This window comes from Anomaloglossus baeobatrachus, chromosome 8, assembly GCF_048569485.1.
Source record: "Anomaloglossus baeobatrachus isolate aAnoBae1 chromosome 8, aAnoBae1.hap1, whole genome shotgun sequence".
Lineage (NCBI taxonomy): Eukaryota > Metazoa > Chordata > Amphibia > Anura > Aromobatidae > Anomaloglossus > Anomaloglossus baeobatrachus.
In genome coordinates this window covers 88882279-88907472 of record NC_134360.1, presented here as the reverse complement: position 1 = coordinate 88907472, position 25194 = coordinate 88882279, and the positions used below count along the sequence as shown (strand labels likewise).

The window sequence follows — 25194 nt, the reverse complement described above, 5'->3', positions numbered from 1 at the left end:
AATTAGTTGCAGGCTTTCTGTGTTCTGGGGTGCGTGATGGGTCAGAAGCACCCTGAACGCTGCTCAGAACTCTTCACGTACTGTGATACCATTTACAACGCCTATAAAACCCATGGGGGTTCTGCATGGTGGAAGTACGATGAAGAATTTAGGAGACGCTTGGCACTACAACCCCAATTGGGTTGGGGCATTAAGAGCACCGATTCATGGCTCAGACTTATGATGGCGCAAAAGTCCCACCAGTCCTTTCCAGCCCCACCATACTTTTCCTCCCACCATGCTACACCGGGAGCCACAAATGTCTGCAGACCAAGTTGCTGCTGGCTCTTCAACGAAGGCCATTTCAGGTTTCAAGGACTCGGCAAATACAAACACGAATGCTCTTCGTGCGGGGGCAATCACACCTCCTCCAAATGCGACAAGCAACCAGCCAGACAGCACACTAAAAATGCACCACCAGGTCCCAAAGACTCCAGTGAACGTGCACGAGATGGAGCTATGGCTCGAACGTTACCCCAATAAGGCTGCGGCCAACACCATCAGGGACGGTTTCAACCACGGCTTCTTTATCCCCTTTATTTTCTCCTCAGAACCAACCTTCGCCCCCAACCTAAAATCTGCCCGGGACCTCCCACAGGTCCTGGATAACAAACTACTCAAGGAAGTGGCGCTAGGCCCCGTAGCAGACCCATTTACTGATTTACCATTCTCAAACCTTCTCGTTTCACCCCTAGGGGTAGTGCCTAAGAAAGAAAAGGGTGAATTTCACCTCATACACCACTTGTCCTTCCCGGCTGGGAGGTCAGTGAATGACGGCATCCCCACAGAGGACTCAGCAGTTTCCTACGTGTCTTTTGACAAAGCAGTCGCACTTGTGCAAAAAGCGGGGCAAGGAGCATTAATGGCAAAATTGGACATAGCCTCTGCCTTTCGCCTGCTACCAGCGCACCCCGATTGTCACCACCTGCTAGGGTGCTATTTCAACAAAAAATTATTTTACGACATGTGTCTTCCCTTGGGTTGCTCCATATCCTGCTCTCACTTCGAGCTCTTCAGCTCTTTCCTGGAATGGGTCATTAAGGATGTAGCAAAGAATAAATCGGTCACCCATTATCTGGATGATTCCCTGTTCGTTGGCCCCGCCAACACTAAAGCATGCTCAACCGCGTTAAAATCTTTCCAGGTCATAGCGGACAAGTTTGGGGTACCACTGTCGGCCGAAAAAACTGTTGGCCCTGTGACATGCCTTTCTTTTTTGGGAATCGAAATAGACTCAATTAACATGATGTTTCGGTTACCACTTGAAAAGGTCCAAAAAACCACATCGCTCATTGACGGGTTCTGCGCGGTTCGCAAGGTAATCCTGGCGCAAATGCAATCTCTATTAGGCTTGCTCGCCTTCGCCTGTAGAGTCATGCCCATGGGAAGGGTATTTTTCCGGAGGCTTTGCCTGGCCACTAGGGGCATAGCTGCCTCCCATCACAGGATTCGCATCACCAGCACTCTACGTGAGGACCTGGGTGTATGGAGGTCTTTTCTAGCTACTTACAATGGACGCACGTGTTTCCAGAAAAGGAGGTTTCCAGCTCGGACATATCTCTATTTTCGGATGCTGCCGGGTCCACCAGATTCGGAGTTTTCCTTGGTCCCAATTGGTGCGCTAATCACTGGCCCAACACATGGCACCTGTCAGGGTGGACAAAAAACATCACTTTACTCGAGCTGTTCCCTATAATAGTAGCTACAGCTCTTTGGGCAGAACAGCTGGCGAACAAACAAATCTGCTTCTGGACTGACAATATAAGTGTCGTCCATGCCATTAATCACCTGGCATCTTCCTCCCCGCCAGTAATCAGCTTAATGCGGTATTTAGTTCTAAAGTGCCTCGAGCATAACATCTGGTTCAGGGCTCGTCACGTGCCAGGGATCGATAACACTATTGCTGATACCTTATCGCGTTTTGAATTTCAGAAGTTTCAAGTATTACACCGAGAAGCGGACAGCATTGGCCAGAAGTGTCCACAGTACCTCTGGACGGTCCCCGAGAACAGCTGATGCCTTTGGTCCAAGCAATCCCTTGCTCCATCAACGTGGCGTTCGTACGGTAAGGCTTGGAATGAATGGTTAAATATAGCACAACCGCTGCTTAGGTGTCTGCTTATTTTCTCAGCAATTCCGTTGCTTGGTATATAGCGCATTTACATACTAACAGCGTGTCGGATACAGTAACGCAGCAGCGGCTTGCAGGCATAGCCTTTCACTTCCGGGTTCGCGAATGGCCCGATGTCACCAAGGCCTTCCTGTTCATGCAGGCCGTTAAAGGCTGGAAGCAGAAGCATTGGTGCACTGAAATCAGGAGGCCCATTTCATTTGCCATCCTTTCAGGCATAATAAACCAGCTAGGCGACGTATGCACCAATTACAGCGAGGTCCTCTTGTTCTTGGCTGCCTTCTCGCTCGCATTCTTCGGGGCTCTGCGAATCAGTGAATTAGTCAGCAGATCCTTAGTTCGTCCAGGTGGTCTGCTACGCGACGATGTTATAATCTGCAATGGAGGACTACGGATTCGCATAAGGCGCTCCAAAACAGATCAGTTCGTACAAAGAGTTTGGTTCCCCATTTTCCCGGCCCCCTCTTTCCCATCCTTATCTTGCAGCGTTACTTAGAGTCTCGGGTTCCCAACAAATTATTTTTAGAGCACGCGGATGGATCCCCACTCACGGCAACGCAGTTTTCAGCCTTGCTCAAAATGTCACTTTGCAGCCTGGGCTTACAGCCAGGGGATTATAGCACGCACTCCTTCCGCATAGGCGCAGCAACCAAGACAGCAAGGGCCGGCTTCTCGAATGAGGAGATACAGCGGATAGGGCGTTGGAAATCAGACTGTTTCTTCCACTATATCATTTCAGACCTAATGTAACCCCTTAGCCCTGCCAACCGTCAAGTCTAACCACAAAGTCCACCCTCGAACCGGCCTCGGTCGTTGCTATACCTTTTCCCCATACCTCAAATAACTAATCATATCTAACTGTTTAGTCCCGTAGTTCCTAGCCACCAGGTTTGCACTGTTTGTCACGTCATAGTACACAAAAAAAAAAAGATCCCACTCATTTCAGTTACCCAAAGACCAACAAAGCTATGAAAACACTAATACAGTGATAGTCGCTGACACTATGATAAAAATGCTGAGTACAGTAGCTAACAGTTTTTATTCCTAGATCCGGCGAGACCTAGCATCTAGATATTAGGTCTCTCCCACATATTCTGGGTAGCACGGCGGGCCGAGTCGAGACCGGGTGGAAGCGTGCTGGGATTTCGTCACCTCAAGTTTCACTGGAGAGGAGTTCGGGGCCTGGCCTGGACACAGGTCCTGCCCGAGGTAGTGAGCATATAAGAATAGCCACGGGCCCAGCAGTGCTGGTCATTCACACACACATATATATATATATACAGTCAGGGCCGGAAATATTTGGACAGTGACACAAGTTTTGTTATTTTAGCTGTTTACAAAAACATGCTCAGAAATACAATTATATATATAATATGGGCTGAAAGTGCACACTCCCAGCTGCAATATGAGAGTTTTCACATCCAAATCGGAGAAAGGGTTTAGGAATCATAGCTCTGTAATGCATAGCCTCCTCTTTTTCAAGGGACCAAAAGTAATTGGACAAGGGATTCTAAGGGCTGCAATTAACTCTGAAGGCGTCTCCCTCGTTAACCTGTAATCAATGAAGTAGTTAAAAGGTCTGGGGTTGATTACAGGTGTGTGGTTTTGCATTTGGAAGTTGTTGCTGTGACCAGACAACATGCGGTCTAAGGAACTCTCAATTGAGGTGAAGCAGAACATCCTGAGGCTGAAAAAAAAGAAAAAATCCATCAGAGAGATAGCAGACATGCTTGGAGTAGCAAAATCAACAGTCGGGTACATTCTGAGAAAAAAGGAATTGACTGGTGAGCTTGGGAACTCAAAAAGGCCTGGGCGTCCACGGATGACAACAGTGGTGGATGATCGCCGCATATTTTCTTTGGTGAAGAAGAACCCATTCACAACATCAACTGAAGTCCAGAACACTCTCAGTGAAGTAGGTGTATCTGTCTCTAAGTCAATAGTAAAGAGAAGACTCCATGAAAGTAAATACAAAGGGTTCACATCTAGATGCAAACCATTCATCAATTCCAAAAATAGACAGGCCAGAGTTAAATTTGCTGAAAAACACCTCATGAAGCCAGCTCAGTTCTGGAAAAGTATTCTATGGACAGATGAGACAAAGATCAACCTGTACCAGAATGATGGGAAGAAAAAAGTTTGGAGAAGAAAGGGAATGGCACATGATCCAAGGCACACCACATCCTCTGTAAAACATGGTGGAGGCAACGTGATGGCATGGGCATGCATGGCTTTCAATGGCACTGGGTCACTTGTGTTTATTGATGACATAACAGCAGACAAGAGTAGCCGGATGAATTCTGAAGTGTACCGGGATATACTTTCAGCCCAGATTCAGCCAAATGCCGCAAAGTTGATCGGACGGCGCTTCATAGTACAGATGGACAATGACCCCAAGCATACAGCCAAAGCTATCCAGGAGTTCATGAGTGCAAAAAAGTGGAACATTCTGCAATGGCCAAGTCAATCACCAGATCTTAACCCAATTGAGCATGCATTTCACTTGCTCAAATCTAGACTTAAGACGGAAAGACCCACAAACAAGCAAGACCTGAAGGCTGCGGCTGTAAAGGCCTGGCAAAGCATTAAGAAGGAGGAAACCCAGCGTTTGGTGATGTCCATGGGTTCCAGACTTAAGACAGTGATTGCCTCCAAAGGATTCGCAACAAAATATTGAAAATAAAAATATTTTGTTTGGGTTTGGTTTATTTGTCCAATTACTTTTGACCTCCTAAAATGTGGAGTGTTTGTAAAGAAATGTGTACAATTCCTACAATTTCTATCAGATATTTTTGTTCAAACCTTCAAATTAAGCGTTACAATCTGCACTTGAATTCTGTTGTAGAGATTTCATTTCAAATCCAATGTGGTGGCATGCAGAGCCCAACTCACGAAAATTGTGTCACTGTCCAAATATTTCTGGACCTAACTGCATATGTATATATACTAGAAGGTGGCCCGATTCTAACGCATCGGGTATTCTAGAATTTATTGTGTAGTTACTGTATGATTTTTGGTTATATATATATAGATGTTGTCTGTAGTTGCCAAGTATTTGTGTAGTGCGCTGTAAATGTTCTGGGTGTTGTCTGGGTGGGGGGGTGTGAGAGCGGTGTTGTTTGTGTGTTGCGTTGTTTGTAGAGCGCTGTGTGTCTGCAGCGTTGTGTGTGTGTCTGGTGCTGTATGTGTTGCACGGTTTGTGTGTGTGTGTGTGTGTTTTGGGGGGAGGTATGTTTTCTGCAGTGTGTGTGTGTGTTGGAGGAGTAGTCCTGAGGGAGAGGAGTATAATAGTAGGAATAGTCCTGCGGGGAGAGGAGGATAATAGGAGGAATAGTCCTGGGGGGAGAGGAGGATAATAGGAGGAGTAGACCTGGGGTGAGAGGAGTATAATAGGAGGAGTAGTCCTGGGGTGAGAGGAGTATAATAGGAGGAGTAGTCCTGGGGTGAGAGGAGTATAATATGGGGAGTAGTCCTGGGGAGAGAGGAGTATAATAGGGGGAGTAGTCCTGGGGGGAGAGGAGTATAATAGGAGGAGTAGTCCTGTGGGGAGAGGAGTATAATAGAAGTAGTCCTGGGGGGAGAGGAGTATAATAGGAGGAGTAGTCCTGGGGGGAGAGGAGTATAATAGAAGTAGTCCTGGGGGGAGAGGAGTATAATAGGAGGAGTACTCCTGGGGGGAGAGGAGGATAATAGGAGGAGTAGTCCTGGGAGGAGAGGAAGATAATAGGTGGAGTAGTCCTGGGGGGAAAGGAGGATAATAGGAGGAGTAGTCCTGGGGGGAGAGGAGTCTAATAGGAGGAGTATTCCTGGGGGGAGAGGAGGATAATAGAAGGAGTAGTCCTGGGGAAAGAGGAGGATAATAGGAGGTGTAGTCCTGGGGGGAGAGGAGTATAATAGAAGTAGTCCTGGGGGGAGAGGAGTATAATAGGAGGAGTAGTCCTGGGGGGAGAGGAGTATAATAGGAGGAGTAGTTCTGGGGTGAGAGGAGTATAATAGGGGGAGTAGTCCTGGGGGGAGAGAAGTATAATAGGAGGAGTAGTCCTGTGGGGAGAGCAGGATAATAGGAGGAGTAGTCCTGGGGAGAAAGGAGGATAATAGGAGGAGGAGTCCTGGGGTGAGAGGAGTATAATAGAAGTAGTCCTGGGGGGAGAGGAGTATAATAGGAGGAGTACTCCTGGGGGGAGAGGAGGATAATAGGAGGAGTAGTCCTGGGAGGAGAGGAAGATAATAGGTGGAGTAGTCCTGGGGGGAGAGGAGGATAATAGGAGGAGTAGTCCTGGGGGGAGAGGAGTCTAATAGGAGGAGTAGTCCTGGGGGGAGAGGAGGATAATAGGAGGAGTAGTCCTGGGGAGAGAGGAGGATAATAGGAGGTGTAGTCCTGGGGGGAGAGGAGTCTAATAGGAGGAGTAGTCCTGGGGGGAGAGGAGGATAATAAGATGAGGAGTCCTGGGGGGAGAGGAGTATTATAGGAGGAGTAGTCCTGGAGGTGAGGAGTATAATAGGAGGAGTAGTCCTGGGGGGGAGAGGAGTATAATAGGAGGAGTAGTCCTGGAGGAGAGGTGTCTGATAGGTGGAGTAGTCCTGGGGGGAGGTGTATAGGTGCCCAATGTGTGTGGGGGGTGTGGCTGAGCGGGGCAGACGTGGCCGAACGGAGAGGCGTGGCCGAGCGTGTAGGGGCGTGGCTGAGGGGCAGAGTGTGGGGGGGCGTGGCCGAAAGGTGGCAGAGTGTGGGGGGGCGTGGCCGAGGGGGGCAGAGTGTGGGGGGGCCAGGCCAAGCGTGGGGGGCATGGCCAAGCGTGGGGGGGCGTGGCCGAGCGGGGCAGAGTGTGGGGGGGCGTGGCCGAGCGGGGCAGAGTGTGGGGGGCGTGGCTGAGTGGGGTAGAGTGTGGGGGGGTGTGGCCGAGCGGGGCAGAGTGTGGGGGGTGTGGCTGAGGGGGCAGAGTGTGGGGGGGGCGTGGCCGAGCGGGGCAGAGGCCGAGCGGGGGCGTGGCCGAGCGTGGGGGCGTGGCCGAGGGGGCAACTATGCAAAGCGGTTTCCATAGTTACCTGGTGTGTATCATTGTTATCAGCGTACGTGTGTCGGGGGTCGGGATATGCTAGTAAGCATGGTACACATCAGGTAAGTATTCAAAGAGACAGTGCTGGGTCACTTGTTGGTCTCCTGCTGTGCAGCACGCATCAGCGTGTGACAGCGGGAGACCAACGATCTGAATGGGCAGGGAGCCGGCATACGCTGGTAACCATGCTACACAATATTACCCGATGTGTACCATGGTTACCAGCATACCCCGCCCCCCGCACGCACGGGAGCCCACACCAGCATACACCGGCAACCCCAGCAATGCGAGGGTATGTGTCAGCTGGGTTGCCGGCATACGCTGGTGTGGGCTCCCGGGGGTACAGCACTCACCTGGGAGTCGGGGCTCCATGTGGGTTCAGGGAATGCGTGCAGGGGGCGGGGCCAGAGAGAGCGAGCAATGCGTGAGGGGGGCGGGGTGTGGCCGAGTTGCCAATGCGTGCAGGGGGCCGGGGCGAGAGGCCAATTCGTGGGGGGGCGGAGCCTGGGCGAGCGGCCAATCCGTGCGTGGGGGCAGAGCTGAGGCGAGGCAAGTGGCCAATGAGACGCTTGTCACGGTAACGACAGAATTTTGGAGCAAGACAGACAGACAGAATAAGGCAATTATATATATAGATATACTGTATATATATATATATATATATATATATATATACACACACACATACATACTGTATATACATACACACATATATGTTCACACACATATGTATACAGAAATTATGATTGGCCGGCGCAACATGTGAAAAAATAAATAATTGCTCTCTGCTCATGTACACTGCTCTACACATAAACACACTGCTCACTGTTCAAGCGCACGCACACTGCTGATACGCACACACACTGCTCCGCACACTGCTCGGCTCAAACGCACGCACACTGCTCCGCACACCGCTCATGCGCACTGCTCTGCACACTGCTCATGCGCACGAACACTGCTCCGAACACAGGCACACACTGCTACGCAGACACGCACACGCTGCTCCGCACACACTGCTCCACACACACTGCTCCGCACACACACACACAGACTGCTCCGCACACTGCTCTGCACACACACAGACTGCTCTGTACACACTTCTCCGCACACACAGACTGCTCCACACACAGACTGCTCCTCATACACGGCTCCGCACACACTACTTCGCACAAATACTGCTCTGCACACACTACTCACTGCTCTGCACACATACTGCTCTGCACACATACTGCTCTGCACACACACTGCTCTGCACACACACTGCTCTCTACACACACACACTGCACTCTGCTCATCCTTCCACCCCCCTCGTGCGATAACATACTCACCCAACATGACTCCTCCTCCCCCTGTCCTCTCGCTCTTGGTGCCGACCCCGCACACAGCTGCAGGATGGGTAAGTAAACCCTCCTTTCCTTCTCCCCATGCTGGGCTGTGACGTGTGGTAGTCACCACTTACAGCCCAGTCACCCAGGATCAGAGGCAGCTGTAGCTGTGATGTAACGTCAACTTTCAGAGCCTGGAAATTGTCGTGACATCAACGGATGTCAGAGGCCATAGCACTTGGGGGTCATGTGATCGGCACTGAGCAGGCAGGATTGCGCTGCTCAGTGCCAGAACTGAAAATAGAAGGCAATTAAGAAGACAATTGAAATAGTAAGTTACACTGATAGAGAAAATAAAAAACATGGGTGAACCAACCCTTTAAAGAGCCATTAAGCAGAGGTGAATCAAGGTTTTAATGCCCACAAGGCAAAAAATCAGTTTGGCAAAAAATCTGTTTGGCACCCCCTAGTGATGTCACTAGCAGGGGCTGCACTAGTCTCCAACATGCCAGATATTGACACCGTTCTGTTGTCAGCAGAATATTACTTATCTGAGTCGACAACGGAGTGGACGTTGTCACCGTGCAGAATGTACAGTGCACAGAGCAGGGAGAGACTGAGCAGGAACAGAGTAGCCCCTGAAACGAGCATCACTGATGATGCTTCATTTTAGGGAGGTAGCAGAGGTTGTGACAGTGACAGCAGCCTCTGCCCCCTGATGGCACTTCATTTTAGACAGGTGGCAGATCGTCACTGACATAGACTCTGCACCTAAGGACGCTTCATTTGAGTATCCCAGCATGCACTAGGATTCTCAAACAAAACATCATCAGACAGGAAATCGGAAAAATAGATTAGCAGTTACAAAGTGTAGTTAGGGAAGGGTAGGGAATTTTTAATACAGGTATATTAGAAAATATCTTAGATAACGGCCCTAAATAGATAGGGATTTCGATGGAAATTTGGTTTGATTTTGGACCACTCCTTTAAGTAGTTTAAATAGTCGTTCGTTATGTGACTGCTCATATATGATTTGCACACTTAAGTGATGTACCAACTAGCTGGGCTTCCTGATTCTCTCACTGTTAAGTGATAAATTGCAGCCCCTGATTCATTGAGTGAAGCAGGAGCATAAGCTATTCAGCATGTGACTGTATGAATTAAAATAGAAAACGAGTGTTCATTTATGACTGCTAGAAGTGGCCAGCAGATCAGAATCCTGACAGTGAGTATATTACACACTGATATGATTTGGCATGCTACAATTGCTTAATTTTATAATTAATGCTTGTAACATAAAAAAAGATGTAGTAAGCCTTAGCTTGTCAGATGACACAATACTATATATATAGCCATGTATCACAATATCTGACAATTTATGGATTACTACATGCGACCTGGATTAGAACCACAATTAGTGCAGGAATATCTCACCAGAGCCACCAACAGCACAGAATGTACAGCACCAGAAGCACCAGTAGTACATGAGTACATCTCCAACACCCCCATCAAGGCAGCATTCAGCACCATAACAACCAACAGTACAGAAATACAAGACCATAACCACCAAAAGTACATAAATACAACACCAGAATGACCAGTAGTACAGTACTACATCACCACAACCACCATCAGTACAACAATACATAGCCATAACCATCATTGGTATAATAATATATCACCAGAACCATCTTTGGTACATGGATACATCAAGAAATGTACCATCAGAAAAGGAATACATGACCAGAACCATCATCAGTACATGAATGCATCACCAGAACCACCAGTACAGAAATACATTACAAGAACCACCATCAGTATATGAATTCATGATCAGAACCACCATTGGTATATTACTGCATCACCAGATCCACCATCAGGACAGACATACATCACCAGAATCACCATCAGTACAGGAATACACCACAAGAATCACCAACAGAACAGAAATATATCACCAGAACCACAATCTATGCAGAAATGCAGCATCAGAGTCACCATCAGTACAGGAATACATTACCACAATAAACATTGTTAAAGAAATATATCACCAAAACACCAATGGTTCAGAAATACAGCATCAGAACCATCAAAAAAAATGTGTACATCATCAGAACCATCATCAGTGCAAAAATCAGCACCAGAATCACCAAAAACACAGAGTTTCAGCACAAGAACTACCAACAGTACAATCATACATCACCAATACCATCCACAGTACATGAATTAGTAGCCAGAACCACCATCAGTACAGAAAAACATTACCAGAAACACTATTAGTACATGAATAAATCATCAGAACCACAATTGGTACATGAATACATCACCGAAACCACTATCAATACATGAATACATCACTAAAATCACCAACAGTAGAGAAATACATCATCATAACCACCAACATTGCATAAATAAATTATCACAACAACCATCAGACCAGAAATGCAGCACTAAAACCACCAACAGTACAGAAATACATCACCAGAACCACCAGTGCAGAAAGACATCACCAGAACCACCATCGGAATATGAATGCATCACCAGAACTACCATTAGTATAGGTATACATCACCAAAACAATCATTAGTACAGCAATGCATCACCAGAGCCACCAACAAAACAGAGCATCACTTTATCGACCACTAGTACAGAAGTACAGCATCACATCAACCATCAGTACAGGAATACATTACCACAACAACCATCAATACAGAAATAAATAACCTTAGCCCCCCAACAGCACAAAGATACATTACCAGAACTATCATCTGTACAGAAATACATAATCAGAAAACCCATCAATACATGAATACAGCACAAAGCTTAGTACAGCAATAATTGATAATGTCAGGTCAGCCCCACATACAATTTTATCACATGCACCTAGATCACCTAGTATGTCCTTAGCAATGGTAAGAAGATACTGGGAGTTATTGTTAACAGTCATCATCAGACTGCGGACCATACATGAACCACATTACTGATGAGACGTAGTTAGTATCACAAATAAACATTTCCATCCAGGTAACTTTTAGGTGACATCTCATTTCTGATTCAAGTCAATTTCTTTCCTCTTATGGTGTACAATCTCCACACACTGCCCTCTCCTCCCATACTGGGCCTTCTCTTAAAACTGTGTATCCTTTATACTGCCCTGTCTCTATATTATGCGCCCTCCTCACACTCCTGACCATCTAAACATGTCCCCTACATACTGTGCTCTCACACTATCCCCGATGCTGCCCATCTTTATACTGTCCCACGCTACACAGTGTCTATATTATGCCCTCACACTTTTTATCCTCAATACCATCCCCTCACACATTTCCAATTCCTACTGATCTTTCACATATCCACCTTTCCCATACTGTCTCCTCACACATTCACCCCTATGCTGATACTGTCGCCTGTCACATTTTTCCCCTGCTGATGCTGTCTCTTAGCACATTTACCCCATCCCCATACTGTCTCTTCACACATTCCCCCCATACTGTCCTCACACATATCCTACCCCCTGCCCATACTGTCTCTTCACACATTTACCCCCTCCCCATGCTATTTCCTCACATATTTCCCCTTGCCCATATTGTCTTTTGTGTTACTTATCTTAAAACTGTCTTCTCATTCCTGTGCGGCACATGGAGTGAAATCAGTAGCATGATCAGCTGACCTGGCTATGCTAATGTCATCCTGACCCAGAAATGCTGGTGGTCAGGGCTTCAATTGTATTCGCTCCTGAAAGTCATGAGTAAAATTGAATGCTAGCGGCAGGCATTTTATACCTTCTCTGAGATGGCTGAAGCTTGACAGCTGGCTAGACAAATGGAACTCCACCTGGGAGCTAACTCGGACCTCTGCATCAGGAAGCAAGACATCACCTTTCTGCCTACTGCACCCCAGGAGTAAATGCCCCATTTTCTACCCCATAGATATGCCACTGAAATGAAATGGTTAGAAATGTCATCACATATGCATATGGGAAGCATGGTGGTTCAGTGGTTAGCACTGCAGCCTTGCAGTGCTGGGGTCCTAGATTCAAATCCCACCTTGGGCAACATCATCACGGAGTTTGTATGTTCTCCCCGTGTTTGCGTGGTTTCCTTCCACACTTCAAAGACAGACAGTTAGGGAATTTAGATTGTAAACCCCAATGGGGACAGTGCTGCTGATGTATGTAAAGCACTGCAGAATATGTTGTTGCTATATAAAAATAAAATTTATTATTAGATGTGCTGTATCTGGTATTGCAGCTCAGCTCCATTGAAATTAAAAGTGTTGCAATACCACAGACAACCTGTAGAAATGTGTGGTAATGTTTTGCAGGAAAGTGACCATGTTTTTCTAATTCTAGACAATCACTTTAAGTAAAATAAAAAATTAGGGAAGCAACAGTTGGGACATGTATCTTGGAATAGTTACCTCATCCCCACTTGGGCTTTCAATCACTGAAACGATTCAAAGTATAACACAGATGTTTGTAATGCAAGAGTTGCATATATCAGCTAAAATGTTCCCTTTAAATATCAACACCGCAAGAACTAAATTTGAAAATATACAATTATTGCAAATTAGTAATAACCTTTTTCTTATTACACATTCTTTACATGAGAGTTAACATATATCTTCAGGATCAATAGAGTCATGATTAGTGATGAGCGGACTCACATATAACTGGGACCAGCAGGACTAAATATAAAAATATAAAAAATAAATATATAAATATATTTATATATTAAATATAAAAAAAAACAAACAAAAAAAACCCAGTTCTGGCTTGGAATTGATCCCAGGTATCTGTCCGGATGCTGGTCCCCATATAAGTCTTTGGGGACCAGAATGGTGGTAGAAGGGATAGGGGGATGGGAGCAAGCGGGTTGTACTTAACGAGGCTCTGGCATCGCTGTACACTGCTTTCAGGCCACTTATTCACTTCTGGGCTGCTCATTATCCTTCATTGCATATGCACTGCTTTCCCCGCCCACTGTTGTCTGTGATTGGTTGCAATCAGACGTGCCCCCACCCTGAGTGGCAGCGTGTCTAACTGCTTCCATTCATAGGAGCTACACGCATCTATATCGTACAGTAAAAATAAATAAATAAAAGATTGGCGTAGGGTTCCCCTGTATTATTATATCCAGCACAAATAAAGCCTATGGCTTCAAACTGCAGCTCTCAGCCATGCGCTTATCTTGGTTGTATATCAAAAATGGGAGGAACCACATGCAGCTTTTTAAAAAAATTATTTAAATAAACAATTTTTAAAAAACCGAATGCGGTCCCCCCCAATTTTGATACCAAGCCATAATAAAGCCCGGCAGCTGGGAGCTGGTATTCCCAGGCTAATGCGACCCATGTTTAAAGGACCCCTAACAGCCTAAAAATAGCAGCCTGCAGGTGCCCAGGATTGTCACATCCATTAGCTGAACCATTCCAGTAATTTACCTTGGAGCGGTGGCAATCGGGGTAATGAGGGGTTAATTGTAGCTTACAGCTGCCACTAAGCCCTCGATTAGTAATGGGAGGCATCTATAAGATCCCCCAGAAATAAATAATAGATAAAATATTTGGCGTAGAGTCCCCCAATATATTGATACACAGCACAGATAAAGCAGCCTCCAGCCATGCACTTATTTTGGCTGTGTGTCAAAATAACAGTAACCACATGAGGCTTTCTTTTAAATTATTTAAATAAATAATTTTAATAAAATGGCATGTGGTTACCCCTAATTTTTATACCAAGCCATGTTAAAGCCCGACAGCTGGGGGCTGGTATTCTGAGGCTGGGCAGACCCATGCTTATTGGGCCTCCCAGCCTAAAAATAGCAATCCCTGCTGCCGCCCAGGATTGTCACATCCATTAGATGTGACAATCCCAGCACTTTACCCGGCTCTTCCCGATTGCCCTGGTGTGGTGGCAATTGGGGTAATAAGAGTTTAATAGTAGCCTGAATCTGCAACTAAGCGCTAGATTAGTAATGGAAGGCGTCTATGATACGCCACCATTACTAATCTGTAAGTAAAAGTAAATAAACACAAACACTGAAAAATCCTTTATTTGAAATAAAATACAAAAACACGCAATTCCACTCCTTTATTAATTCCCCGAACACCCTTGCAGAGCTGATGTAATCAACACGAGGTCCCACAACAATCATGGATCATGTCCGCATGTTGGAACTTCAGGCAGAGACTGAGTGAGCTGTGTGATCAGCGGTGACATCACTCAAGTAAGATGGGGTCACTGAGTTTATTGAGGTCCCCTGAGGTCAGGTTATCTGTGGTCACAGGTGGTGGGTCGTGTGAACCTCCAGCTATGACCGCAACGTACCTGTGACATCACCGCTGATTGCATGCCTCAGGCTGCTTTCACACATCCGGTTTGTGCTGAGCGGCACAATCTGGCTCAAAAACATATGCAACGGATGCGGCGAAAAAAACAGATCTATTGCAAAAGTTTTTCCATGCGGCCCGTCCGGTTTTTGACGGATGCGGCTTGATACTGAGCATGCGCAGTGCAAAAAACCGCATCCGGTAAGTGTCGCACCAACCATCTGGAGCAAATCACAAACACAGGTTCTTCCTGCAGAAAGAGTGTAAAGCCCCCTCTGCGTTGGCTCTCTTCTTCACTGGTACATGATTTATTTCTTCCAAAGTCTTTAGAAAGGAATAGGGGACATTCCTTATATGTGAAGAAAATGAGATTCTAGTATTTAAATAGGAAAGGGTTCTTTACAGTTAGAGTATACAGACTGTCGAATAATCGACAAACATAATAATGATAGTTTTGGCAGAGTATTAATCAGTATTTAAAAGGGTTCAAAGCTTTTCTCACCACAGATGTCATTGTGGCTTATAAATAATATAGCAATAGATCATGTATTATTATTGATCAAGCGTTGAATTTGATGTCCCTGTGTCTTTTTTCAATCTATATAATTACTACACAGACAACCACAAAATAAAAATTAAAAAGTTTACCTTTTATACATTATTAGCATCAATATTTGCATGTATGACTACAATTATGTTGTACTGATCGCTTTTCATCATGTGGTTACATGCTAAACATCTAGAATCTAAGTTACTGACCTGTAAGTTGTAACGACGTTGGAAGATCATGAGAGTTGAAGTCATTAACCAAGCAGAGCAGCACAGGGACTCATGGAAATCAGATTGGGTTCTATACCATGTTTTTTCCAATATATCCTCTAATAGCTCAATTAGAGATGTGTTAGAGAGAATTACTGCCGTGGCTAAAAAGTATATAAATTAGAGTAAAATAATCAAGGACAATCTGTGAAACCATATCTTAAACAAAAGTAAAACAATTCCAAACGTTTAGAGAGATTCAATATGTTTAATAATTATTTAATAATAATATATTTCTTAAAATGAACCTGTCAATAGATTCATGCAATCCGAACCATAGGCAGCATGAAACAGGGACAAGCCCTTTTGTCACAAACAGCTGCTGTAATTCAGTGAACTCCTATGAAAAAAAGATCCAGGAATGTTGAAAAGGGTCATAGAGGTGGCTTCCCACCAACTTCTTTTTGCTTCCCTTGGCCTTCTTGATTGGTAGCTCCTTTTTTCATTATAATTTGCACTAATGAGCGTCAATACCCCAAAACACCAGTGTCTGAAAATTGAGATTCTGATTTGGCTTTTATCCTAAGTCATAAAACAAGACTTGATATTGACTTTTAGGATTGCTACTTAAAATAAATGGCACTTGCGTGCAAGTCCCTTTCCTCTCTGAAGAGACAATTTGCTTTTTTCAATATAGGGAGAGATTTGCTAATCAAAGTTAGCCAGGAAAAGGGGAATCATGACAGGAACAACCTCAATAAATTATATCCGGATTCTTCTTGTTTTTCAACTTCGTTGTATCTATGTTTCCCTTTAATTATGCTGTATTTGTTAATCAGGAATCCTGTTCCTGTTTCACAATACCCATGGTATGCATGTCCGGATAGACTCTCCTGAAGGTCTGCAAAGAATAATCATATAATCATATACTGAGGAAACAATCCTACAGTAATTAGTCTAGTAATATTAGTATACTTATTTACAATACCTCTCACTTTACAGCTTGTGCTTGTCTGATGAATGCTGCAGTACAGAAAGTTGAGGGCCGGCAAAAGGATATTTTCATTGCCTAGACTGCATTTACCAGATAAGTTGTTTACTAGGAAAGTATTGCAGTTAAATCAGTAAATATCATAAATTATCCAACAATAACATGACATTCCAAAAATTACATCATCATTGTGTTACATATAATTAAAATAACATCTCCATTTCTCCCATTAAGGATATTCCCTGCTCAGAATGATCATCTCTTGGTCAGAGTGCCTATCGCACTGGAGACTCTGTACATTCTTGCATTACACACATAGCCTACTGACTTTCATGAAATTGTAAAGTATATTATGTTCCCATTGCTAGATTTTTCCACAGAATATAGACCATTGTCCATTGTACTTGGACTGGGACACTTTAAGAATTTGAAAATAAACCATGTTGTTGCAGCAAACCATCAGCTTTAAAAGGAGTATTTCTAACATAAATAAAAAGAATTACCGGGAGCTTATATAGGGTGAAAACTATCAGAATCTTGCAAAATCTGCCTTTATACCCAGTTATTTCTTCTCTTTTCCATTAGGTCTATGACATCACAAAATTAGAACAGACTAGCTGAATCCTTCTAAGGCTGGTTTCACATCAGCGGTATTCTGCCACACTGCCGGATCCGGCACAAATGCAGTACAGTTTAATACAGTTCACAGGCATTGCAGCAAGCTCCGGTCACATGCGGTCATATGACCGGAGCTTGCCGCGATGCCTGTGAACTGTATTGAAATGTACTGCATTTGTGCCAGATCCGGCAGTGCGGCAGAATACCGCTGATGTGAAACCAGCCTAAGCGCTCTGTAGAAACAGGAAGTCTCTTTTCCCTGCAAGTCATGCTACAAAGTGTTTTCAATGACATAGATTTCTAGTTCAAATGATGACTTGCAGGAAATAGAGACTGCATGTTTCTACATAGAGCTACAATGATTCAGTTAAGGTATGTTCACACAGTGCATCTTTATTACCCACAAAGATGCAGTGTTTTTGGTCCCAAAAAACGCACAAAAAATGCACCCGCGGCAAAAATGCATCAAAAACGCATGCGTTTTTGCCATGTTTTTGCTGTGTTTTTACCACATTTTGCTACTTGGATTTTTTAAGTCAAATCTATTGACCGGAAAGGCTCAGAAACGCTGGAAAAACGCAAAAAAGAATTAACATGCTACATCTTGGCTGCATCTTCAAAAATGCAGCCAAGATGCAGACAAAAAATGGCGCACAGTGTGGACAGCAAAATAGAAAACTCCTGCTCTCTGGCCTCCCTTCCAACACTCTTGCACCCATCCAATCTATCCTGAACTCTACAGCCCGCTTAATCCACCTCTCCCCTCACTATTCCCCAGCCTTGCCACTCTGCCAATCCCTTCACTTGCTTCCCATTGCCCAAAGACTCCAGTTCAAAACATTAACCATGACCTACAAAGCCATCCACAACCTGTCTCCTCCTTACATCTGTGACCTAGTCTCCTGGTACCTAACTGTACGCAACCTCAGATCCTCACAAAATTTTCTTCTCTACTCCTCTCTTATCTCCTCTTCTCACAATCACATACAAGATTTCTCCCGTGCCTCCCCCATACTCTGGAATGCTCTACCCCAGTATATCAGACTCTCTCCTACCGTGAAAAGCTTGAAGAGGAACCTGAAGACCCACCTCTTCCAACAAGCCTACAACCTACAATAACCCTCAGTCCAGTACACTACTGCGCAACCAGCTCTGTCCTCACCTATTGTACCATCACCCATTCCCTGTAGACTGTGAGCCCTCACAGTGAGCCCTACCAGTCTGTTTTGTACTGTTAATGATTGTTGTACTAGTTTTTATGTATATCATTTCTCACTTGTAAAGCGCCATGGAATTAATGGCGCTATAATTATAAATAATAATAATAATAGTAGACTTTGCAAGGGGAAGGAAATGCATGCATTTAGGTGCATGTTTGTGACCTCAAAAAAGCACCAAAAATGCAGCAAAAGAGGCACTGTGTGAACATAGCCTTAGTTTGTTTTTAATCACATGATGGCAAACAGAGATAAATGGATCCTCAGCGCTGATGATAAAATTGCAAAGAGAGGTTCTAAGAGACAGGATTAAAAGCGATGCAGTTTATTATTTAATTTTCTTGATCTAAAAATAATAAACCACATTGCTGCTAATCCTGTCACCTGGAACCCTTTTTTGTAATATTATTAACAGTGCAGAGGATCCACTTATCCCTTTTTGCCATTTTATCATATTTTTAAACCATGTGGCTGCAGCAGCTGACTATTCTGAATCCCAACAATTGTGTATTTCACAACTGCATCAGGTGAGCACCTCTCCGACCCTATTATTTTCTGTCACTTGATCAGACCCCATTGCCCTTTCTATTTCCTGTTTTTGCCACATTTAAATCATGTGATGTCATAGACCTAATGGAAAAGAGAAGAATTAACTGGGTAGAAGTGAAAAATCAGCAATTGTAAGGCTATACAATATGATGATTGTAACATATTAAGAGGATAAAAACTTTGATGGGAGTGCTTTTGTTGATTTATTTACAGTGCCTTATTTGTTCAAAACAGTTTTAAACACATTGTAATTATTAATAATAAATCATAATAAATATAAATAGCAAAAAAATACAAGTTATATAACTACTATATAAAGATTAATACAGTGGAACCTTGGTTTATGTGAACAATCCGTTCTGGGAGTGTGCTTATAAACCAAGTTACTCATCTAGCAAAGCAAGCTTTCCCATAGGAAATAATGCAAGCTCAGACAATTCGTTCCACAACTTGTTCAATGTCCCATCCTGGTCCCCTATTGTGCCATTCCACACATGCACAAACACGCCCAAACATGCACAAGCGCACACACACATATTATGCTCACCTTAACTTCCGTTCCAGGATGTGTATCAGGTAACCATTGCGAAGATGGAGGAACTTCCGGTGCCAGAGCACTGATGTCAAAGGCAGGAGCCGCTTGCCTCTGATTGGTCAGCAAGCTGCCTTTGAGAAGCGGCTGACAACAGAAGTTCCTCCATCATCGCAATGGTTACTGGATACATATCCTGTACCGGCGAACTACAAGAACCAGGAGGCCAGCGAGGGAACGGAAGGTAAGGTGAGAATAATATGTGTGTGTGCGTGCATGTTGGTGTGTGTTTGTGTGTGTTTGTGCATGTTTTTGTGTGTTTGTGCGGACTGCAAGAGCGGGTCAGAGCGCGGTGAAAGTACGGAACCGGGAGTGTGTGCGGTATTTGCTCGTACAGCAAGGCTAGCTTGTAAACTGAGTTACAAATTTAAAGCAAGCTTTGCTCATATAGCGAAATGCTCACACACTAATGCCGGCGTCACACGGTATGATCTATCGTGCGATCGCACGAGCGATCGTACCCGCCCCCGTAGTTTGTGCGTCACAGGCAATTAGTAGTGATGAGCGAGTATGCTTGTTACTACTCGGTACTCGCACGAGTATCACTGTACTCGGGCTACTCGGTGGGGACCGAGTAATCTCGCGATACTCGTGCTGTACTCGTGGTCTTCATCCCTGCATGTTGGCGCTCTTTTTAGAGCCAGCCCTCATGCAGGGATTTTCTGGCAGACCACTGCAATGCCACAGCCCTGTTAGTTGTGGAATTGCAGTGATTGGCCGGCCTGCACAGCGTGACCGAGCCTTTATACCGGTGGGCGCGCTGTGCTCTGCACACAGCCATCCAGACAGTGAGTGCAGGGAGAGTGTTGCTGCTTCAGGGAAAGGTTTGCGGCCCCTTATAGCTATTTCCGTATCAGGGCTGCAAACAGTGTGACCAGAAGTCCTTCTCAGGACTATTATAGTTGTATACAGGCAGGCAGGGTATAGCCAGGTCGGAGTACAGTAGCAGAGTCCTTCTCAGGACTATTGTTGCTGTATACAGGCAGGGTATAGCCAGGTCGGAATACAGGCTAGTGACCAGAAGAGTCCTTGTCAGGACTATTGCAGCAGTATACAGGCAGGCAGGCAGGGTATATAGCCATTCCTAGTGGTGACCGTATACCAGCCTTCATCATATCTGGGGCTGGTGTACACAGTCTAAAACAGTCCAGATAGTGTCAGACTTCTCAGTAATTGTCGCTCCTAAAAACCTGTTAGGTTCTTAGTGCGTCCGTGCTTGCATTTAAAAACCGCACGTGTGTGCCTGTCGGTGGCAGCGTACAGGTGCACGATTTGCACAAACTATTATATAACGCACAAGTCTAGTGTATAATACACGTCAGTCAGCAGTGTCTGATAGTGTCAGACTTCTCAGTAATTGTCGCTCCTAAAAACCTGTTAGGTTCTTAGTGCGTCCGTGCTTGCATTTAAAAACCGTACGTGTGTGCCTGTCTGTGGCAGCGTACAGGTGCACGATTTGCACAAACTATTATATAACGCACAAGTCTAGTGAATAATACACGTCAGTCAGCAGTGTCTGATAGTGTCAGACTTCTCAGTAATTGTCGCTCCTAAAAACCTGTTAAGTTCTTAGTGCGTCCGTGCTTGCATTTAAAAACCGCACGTGTGTGCCTGTCGGTGGCAGCGTACAGGTGCACGATTTGCACAAACTATTATATAACGCACAAGTCTAGTGTATAATACACGTCAGTCAGCAGTGTCTGATAGTGTCAGACTTCTCAGTAATTGTCGCTCCTAAAAACCTGTTAGGTTCTTAGTGCGTCCGTGCTTGCATTTAAAAACCGCACGTGTGTGCCTGTCTGTGGCAGCGTACAGGTGCACGATTTGCACAAACTATTATATAACGCACAAGTCTAGTGAATAATACACATCAGTCAGCAGTGTCTGATAGTGTCAGACTTCTCAGTAATTGTCGCTCCTAAAAACCTGTTAAGTTCTTAGTGCGTCCGTGCTTGCATTTAAAAAACGCACGTGTGTGCCTGTCGGTGGCAGCGTACAGGTGCACGATTTGCACAAACTATTATATAACGCACAAGTCTAGTGTATAATACACGTCAGTCAGCAGTGTCTGATAGTGTCAGACTTCTCAGTAATTGTCGCTCCTAAAAACCTGTTAGGTTCTTAGTGCGTCCGTGCTTGCATTTAAAAACCGCACATGTGTGCCTGTCGGTGGCAGCGTACAGGTGCACGATTTGCACAAACTATTATATAACGCACAAGTCTAGTGTATAATACACGTCAGTCAGCAGTGTCTGATAGTGTCAGACTTCTCAGTAATTGTCGCTCCTAAAAACCTGTTAGGTTCTTAGTGCGTCCGTGCTTGCATTTAAAAACCGCACGTGTGTGCCTGTCGGTGGCAGCGTACAGGTGCACGATTTGCACAAACTATTATATAACGCACAAGTCTAGTGTATAATACACGTCAGTCAGTAGTGTCTGATAGTGTCAGACTTCTCAGTAATTGTCGCTCCTAAAAACCTGTTAGGTTCTTAGTGCGTCCGTGCTTGCATTTAAAAAACGCACGTGTGTGCCTGTCGGTGGCAGCGTACAGGTGCACGATTTGCACAAACTATTATATAACGCACAAGTCTAGTGTATAATACACGTCAGTCAGCAGTGTCTGATAGTGTCAGACTTCTCAGTAATTGTCGCTCCTAAAAACCTGTTAGGTTCTTAGTGCGTCCGTGCTTGCATTTAAAAACCGCACGTGTGTGCCTGTCGGTGGCAGCGTATAGGTGCACGATTTGCACAAACTATTATATAACGCACAAGTCTAGTGAATACACGTCAGCACAGCATTGCAAAATGCGCAAGGGCGTTGGCAAGCAACAAGGAAGTGGACGTGATGGTGGTGCAGGCAGAGGCCGAGGTCGTGGGTAAGCTCTAATTTCGCCACAACAGAGGGCCACATCTACTCGCTCGCACGTCCTGTCCCAAATTCTTGGGGACCGCAGCAGTACACCGCTCTTGAACCAAGACCAGTGTCAACAGGTTGTTAGTTGGATAGCGGATAATGCTTCCAGTCAGATTGGCACCACCACAAACACTCTGTCTTCCACACGGTCAAGTGTCAGTAGCCGTGATACTGCACCGCACATTTCAGAACCTGATCCTCCTTCCTACCACCAGGCTGAGTACACGTCCACGGACATTACTGATCCCACACTTGGACACTCGGAAGAGCTGTTCACGTTTCCATTCGCACATTCTGGCCTCTCGCCAGCTCATGTTGAAGTGGGTCATGAGGAGATCGTATGTAAATGTAAGACCTGTTAACATTTATATGTATATATATATTGTCACAAACCACCGGGGGGGTCACTCAGAAATCCCCCCGCGCTGGCTACCAGTACGTCACAATCGGGGGGTAACAAGTGGGGGTCACCCCTCCTTTATACCTCCCGACCGACAGACAGAGCACGTGACGCGCTCTCTAGCGCCCCTCTTATAGTCAGGCCAATTATGGAATTGCCCGACCATAAGCAAGGAGGCCGCTATACTACTTATGCCGATTATTGAAGGGTCCCCGGTGAGAGTAAGGTATATATTCCCCCGACCTCCGCGGGCGGAATATATAAAATCTCCCCGAATCTCACTGGCCTCCCCACAATAATCCTTGGCACAATTCGCTGCCACCAACCGATTTACGGTAACTATTAGCCGAACACACAGACGTGGGATTCAAGATCGAGATAACAGAACAGCCCAAGATTAATTACATAATTTAATCAGCCTAAAGCACACTAGAAACTACAATATATACAATAGGGAATCTACAGAATATACATATGTCAGAGTACAGTTACAGATAAAGCATGGTTTACAACAGGTATGCAATTCAATCAGTTACCTTGTGCGTCTGGCCACAGGGGGGCGCTGTAGACCAGGTTTCCAGGAACTCCCACAGATGTTTCCTACACGTGCCCCCAGCGAAAGAACGCTGGAAAATGGCCGAAGTAGGGTTATCAACCTGGGCAGATCCAGGTCCCCTCCTACCTTAGTGACCTCACAGGGAAGCACTGCCACTCCCCCTGCATGGATCAGAATTATCCAGCAAAGGGGATATTGGCCATAACTTTGCCTGGGAGCGTCGTAGGCGGACGCCAATGCTCTCATTGTGACAGTTATGAATTTAGCTACAGAACGAGGGGACTCATGACCTGTCTGCCAGTTCCCCATTGGCTGATATCACGCCTGGGGCATTTCCCAATGTCCTGCTCCCATAAAAAGGGTGTGCCGGCATCGTCCACATGCGGAGACACCATTTTTATGGTTGCCATATTTATCGGAAATATGGCTTGCGAGATATGAACCATTTTTTACTGGAGTCGTTCTGTCTGGCTATTTCCATAGCCTTGCTAATGAGATACAACTCTTGTTACAGGGTGACGGCAGGGAGTCATCCTGTGTCCATTGTTCCCACACCACCTCATTTCCATATCACAGGACATGGCCATGGAGGTGTAAGTGGAACACTGAGAACAAGAAGGGAGGGGGCACTGCCAGGGAGTGATGAGGGATTATGACTGGAGTCATAATTCATCTTCATATCCCGGGATTTGCCTCACACCTCCCCCCTTTTGAGGGCGCTAGGGGGCAGCACACTCCGGTGTTCCCCCGTGCGCCCGTCCGCGACCTCTCCTTGTCGGGACAGCCCGTCTGCGTTACCGTGGTCACGGCCCCTTTTGTGGCGAATGGTGAAGTTGTATTGCTGGAGCGCAAGGCTCCATCGCAACAATCGCCCATTCGTCCCAGAGACGGTGTGCAACCAGCTGAGGGGATTGTGGTCCGTCTCCACGATGAAGTGGCGCCCGTAGAGATAGGGTTGCAGACGCTGCAGGGCCCACACTATGGCCAGGCACTCCTTCTCCATCGTGGAATAGGCAACTTCCCTTGGTAACAGCTTCCTGCTCAGGTACAAGACTGGGTGCTCTTGGCTCGCAGAGTCCACCTGGCTGAGCACCGCACCGAGGCCGAAGTCACTGGCGTCGGTCTGTACTACAAATGGCCGCGTGAAGTCGGCTGCCTGTAGCACGGGCGGGCTGGACAGGGCGTCCTTTAGGGCCCGGAAGGCTGTCTCGCAGTCCATTGTCCAATCGACTGCAGAGGGCAGCTTCTTCTTGGTGAGGTCCGTCAAGGGCTTTGCCAGGCTACTATAGCATGGAACAAACCTCCTATAGTACCCAGCGGTCCCCAAGAAGGACATCACCTGCTTCTTGGTCCTGGGGGTGGGCCAGGATGCGATGGCTTCCACTTTCTCAGGCTCGGGCTTCAGTGTTCTCCCACCTACCCGGTGACCGAGGTACTGGACCTCGCTCATGGCCAGCTGACACTTTCCCGGCTTGATGGTCAAACCTGCCCGGTGGATCCGCCTGAGCACCTGTGCTAGATGCTCTAGGTGGTCCTCCCAGGTGGGACTGAAGACGGCAATGTCATCCAGGTACGCGGCCGCGTACCCTTCAAGTCCCTTGAGCAGGGTGTTGACCATCCGCTGGAAAGTGGCAGGGGCATTCCTCATCCCGAATGGCATCACCGTGGACTCGTACAGTCCAAATGGGGTAATAAAGGCAGAGCGTTCCCTGGCCT

General features: G+C 45.9%; 1 protein-coding gene across 1 annotated transcript in view; it reads right to left on the bottom strand.

The window, feature by feature from the left end:
• Nucleotides 1-25194, bottom strand: part of MEI1 (meiotic double-stranded break formation protein 1) — a 902984-nt gene that overhangs the window by 66014 nt on the left and 811776 nt on the right. Inside the window, exons 23-24 of the mRNA XM_075321882.1 lie at nucleotides 16630-16740; nucleotides 15642-15805 (exon numbers count right to left, since the gene is read on the bottom strand). Of these exons, the coding sequence (XP_075177997.1) occupies nucleotides 15642-15805; nucleotides 16630-16740 (275 nt within the window). The remainder of the gene's footprint in view (nucleotides 1-15641; nucleotides 15806-16629; nucleotides 16741-25194) is intronic.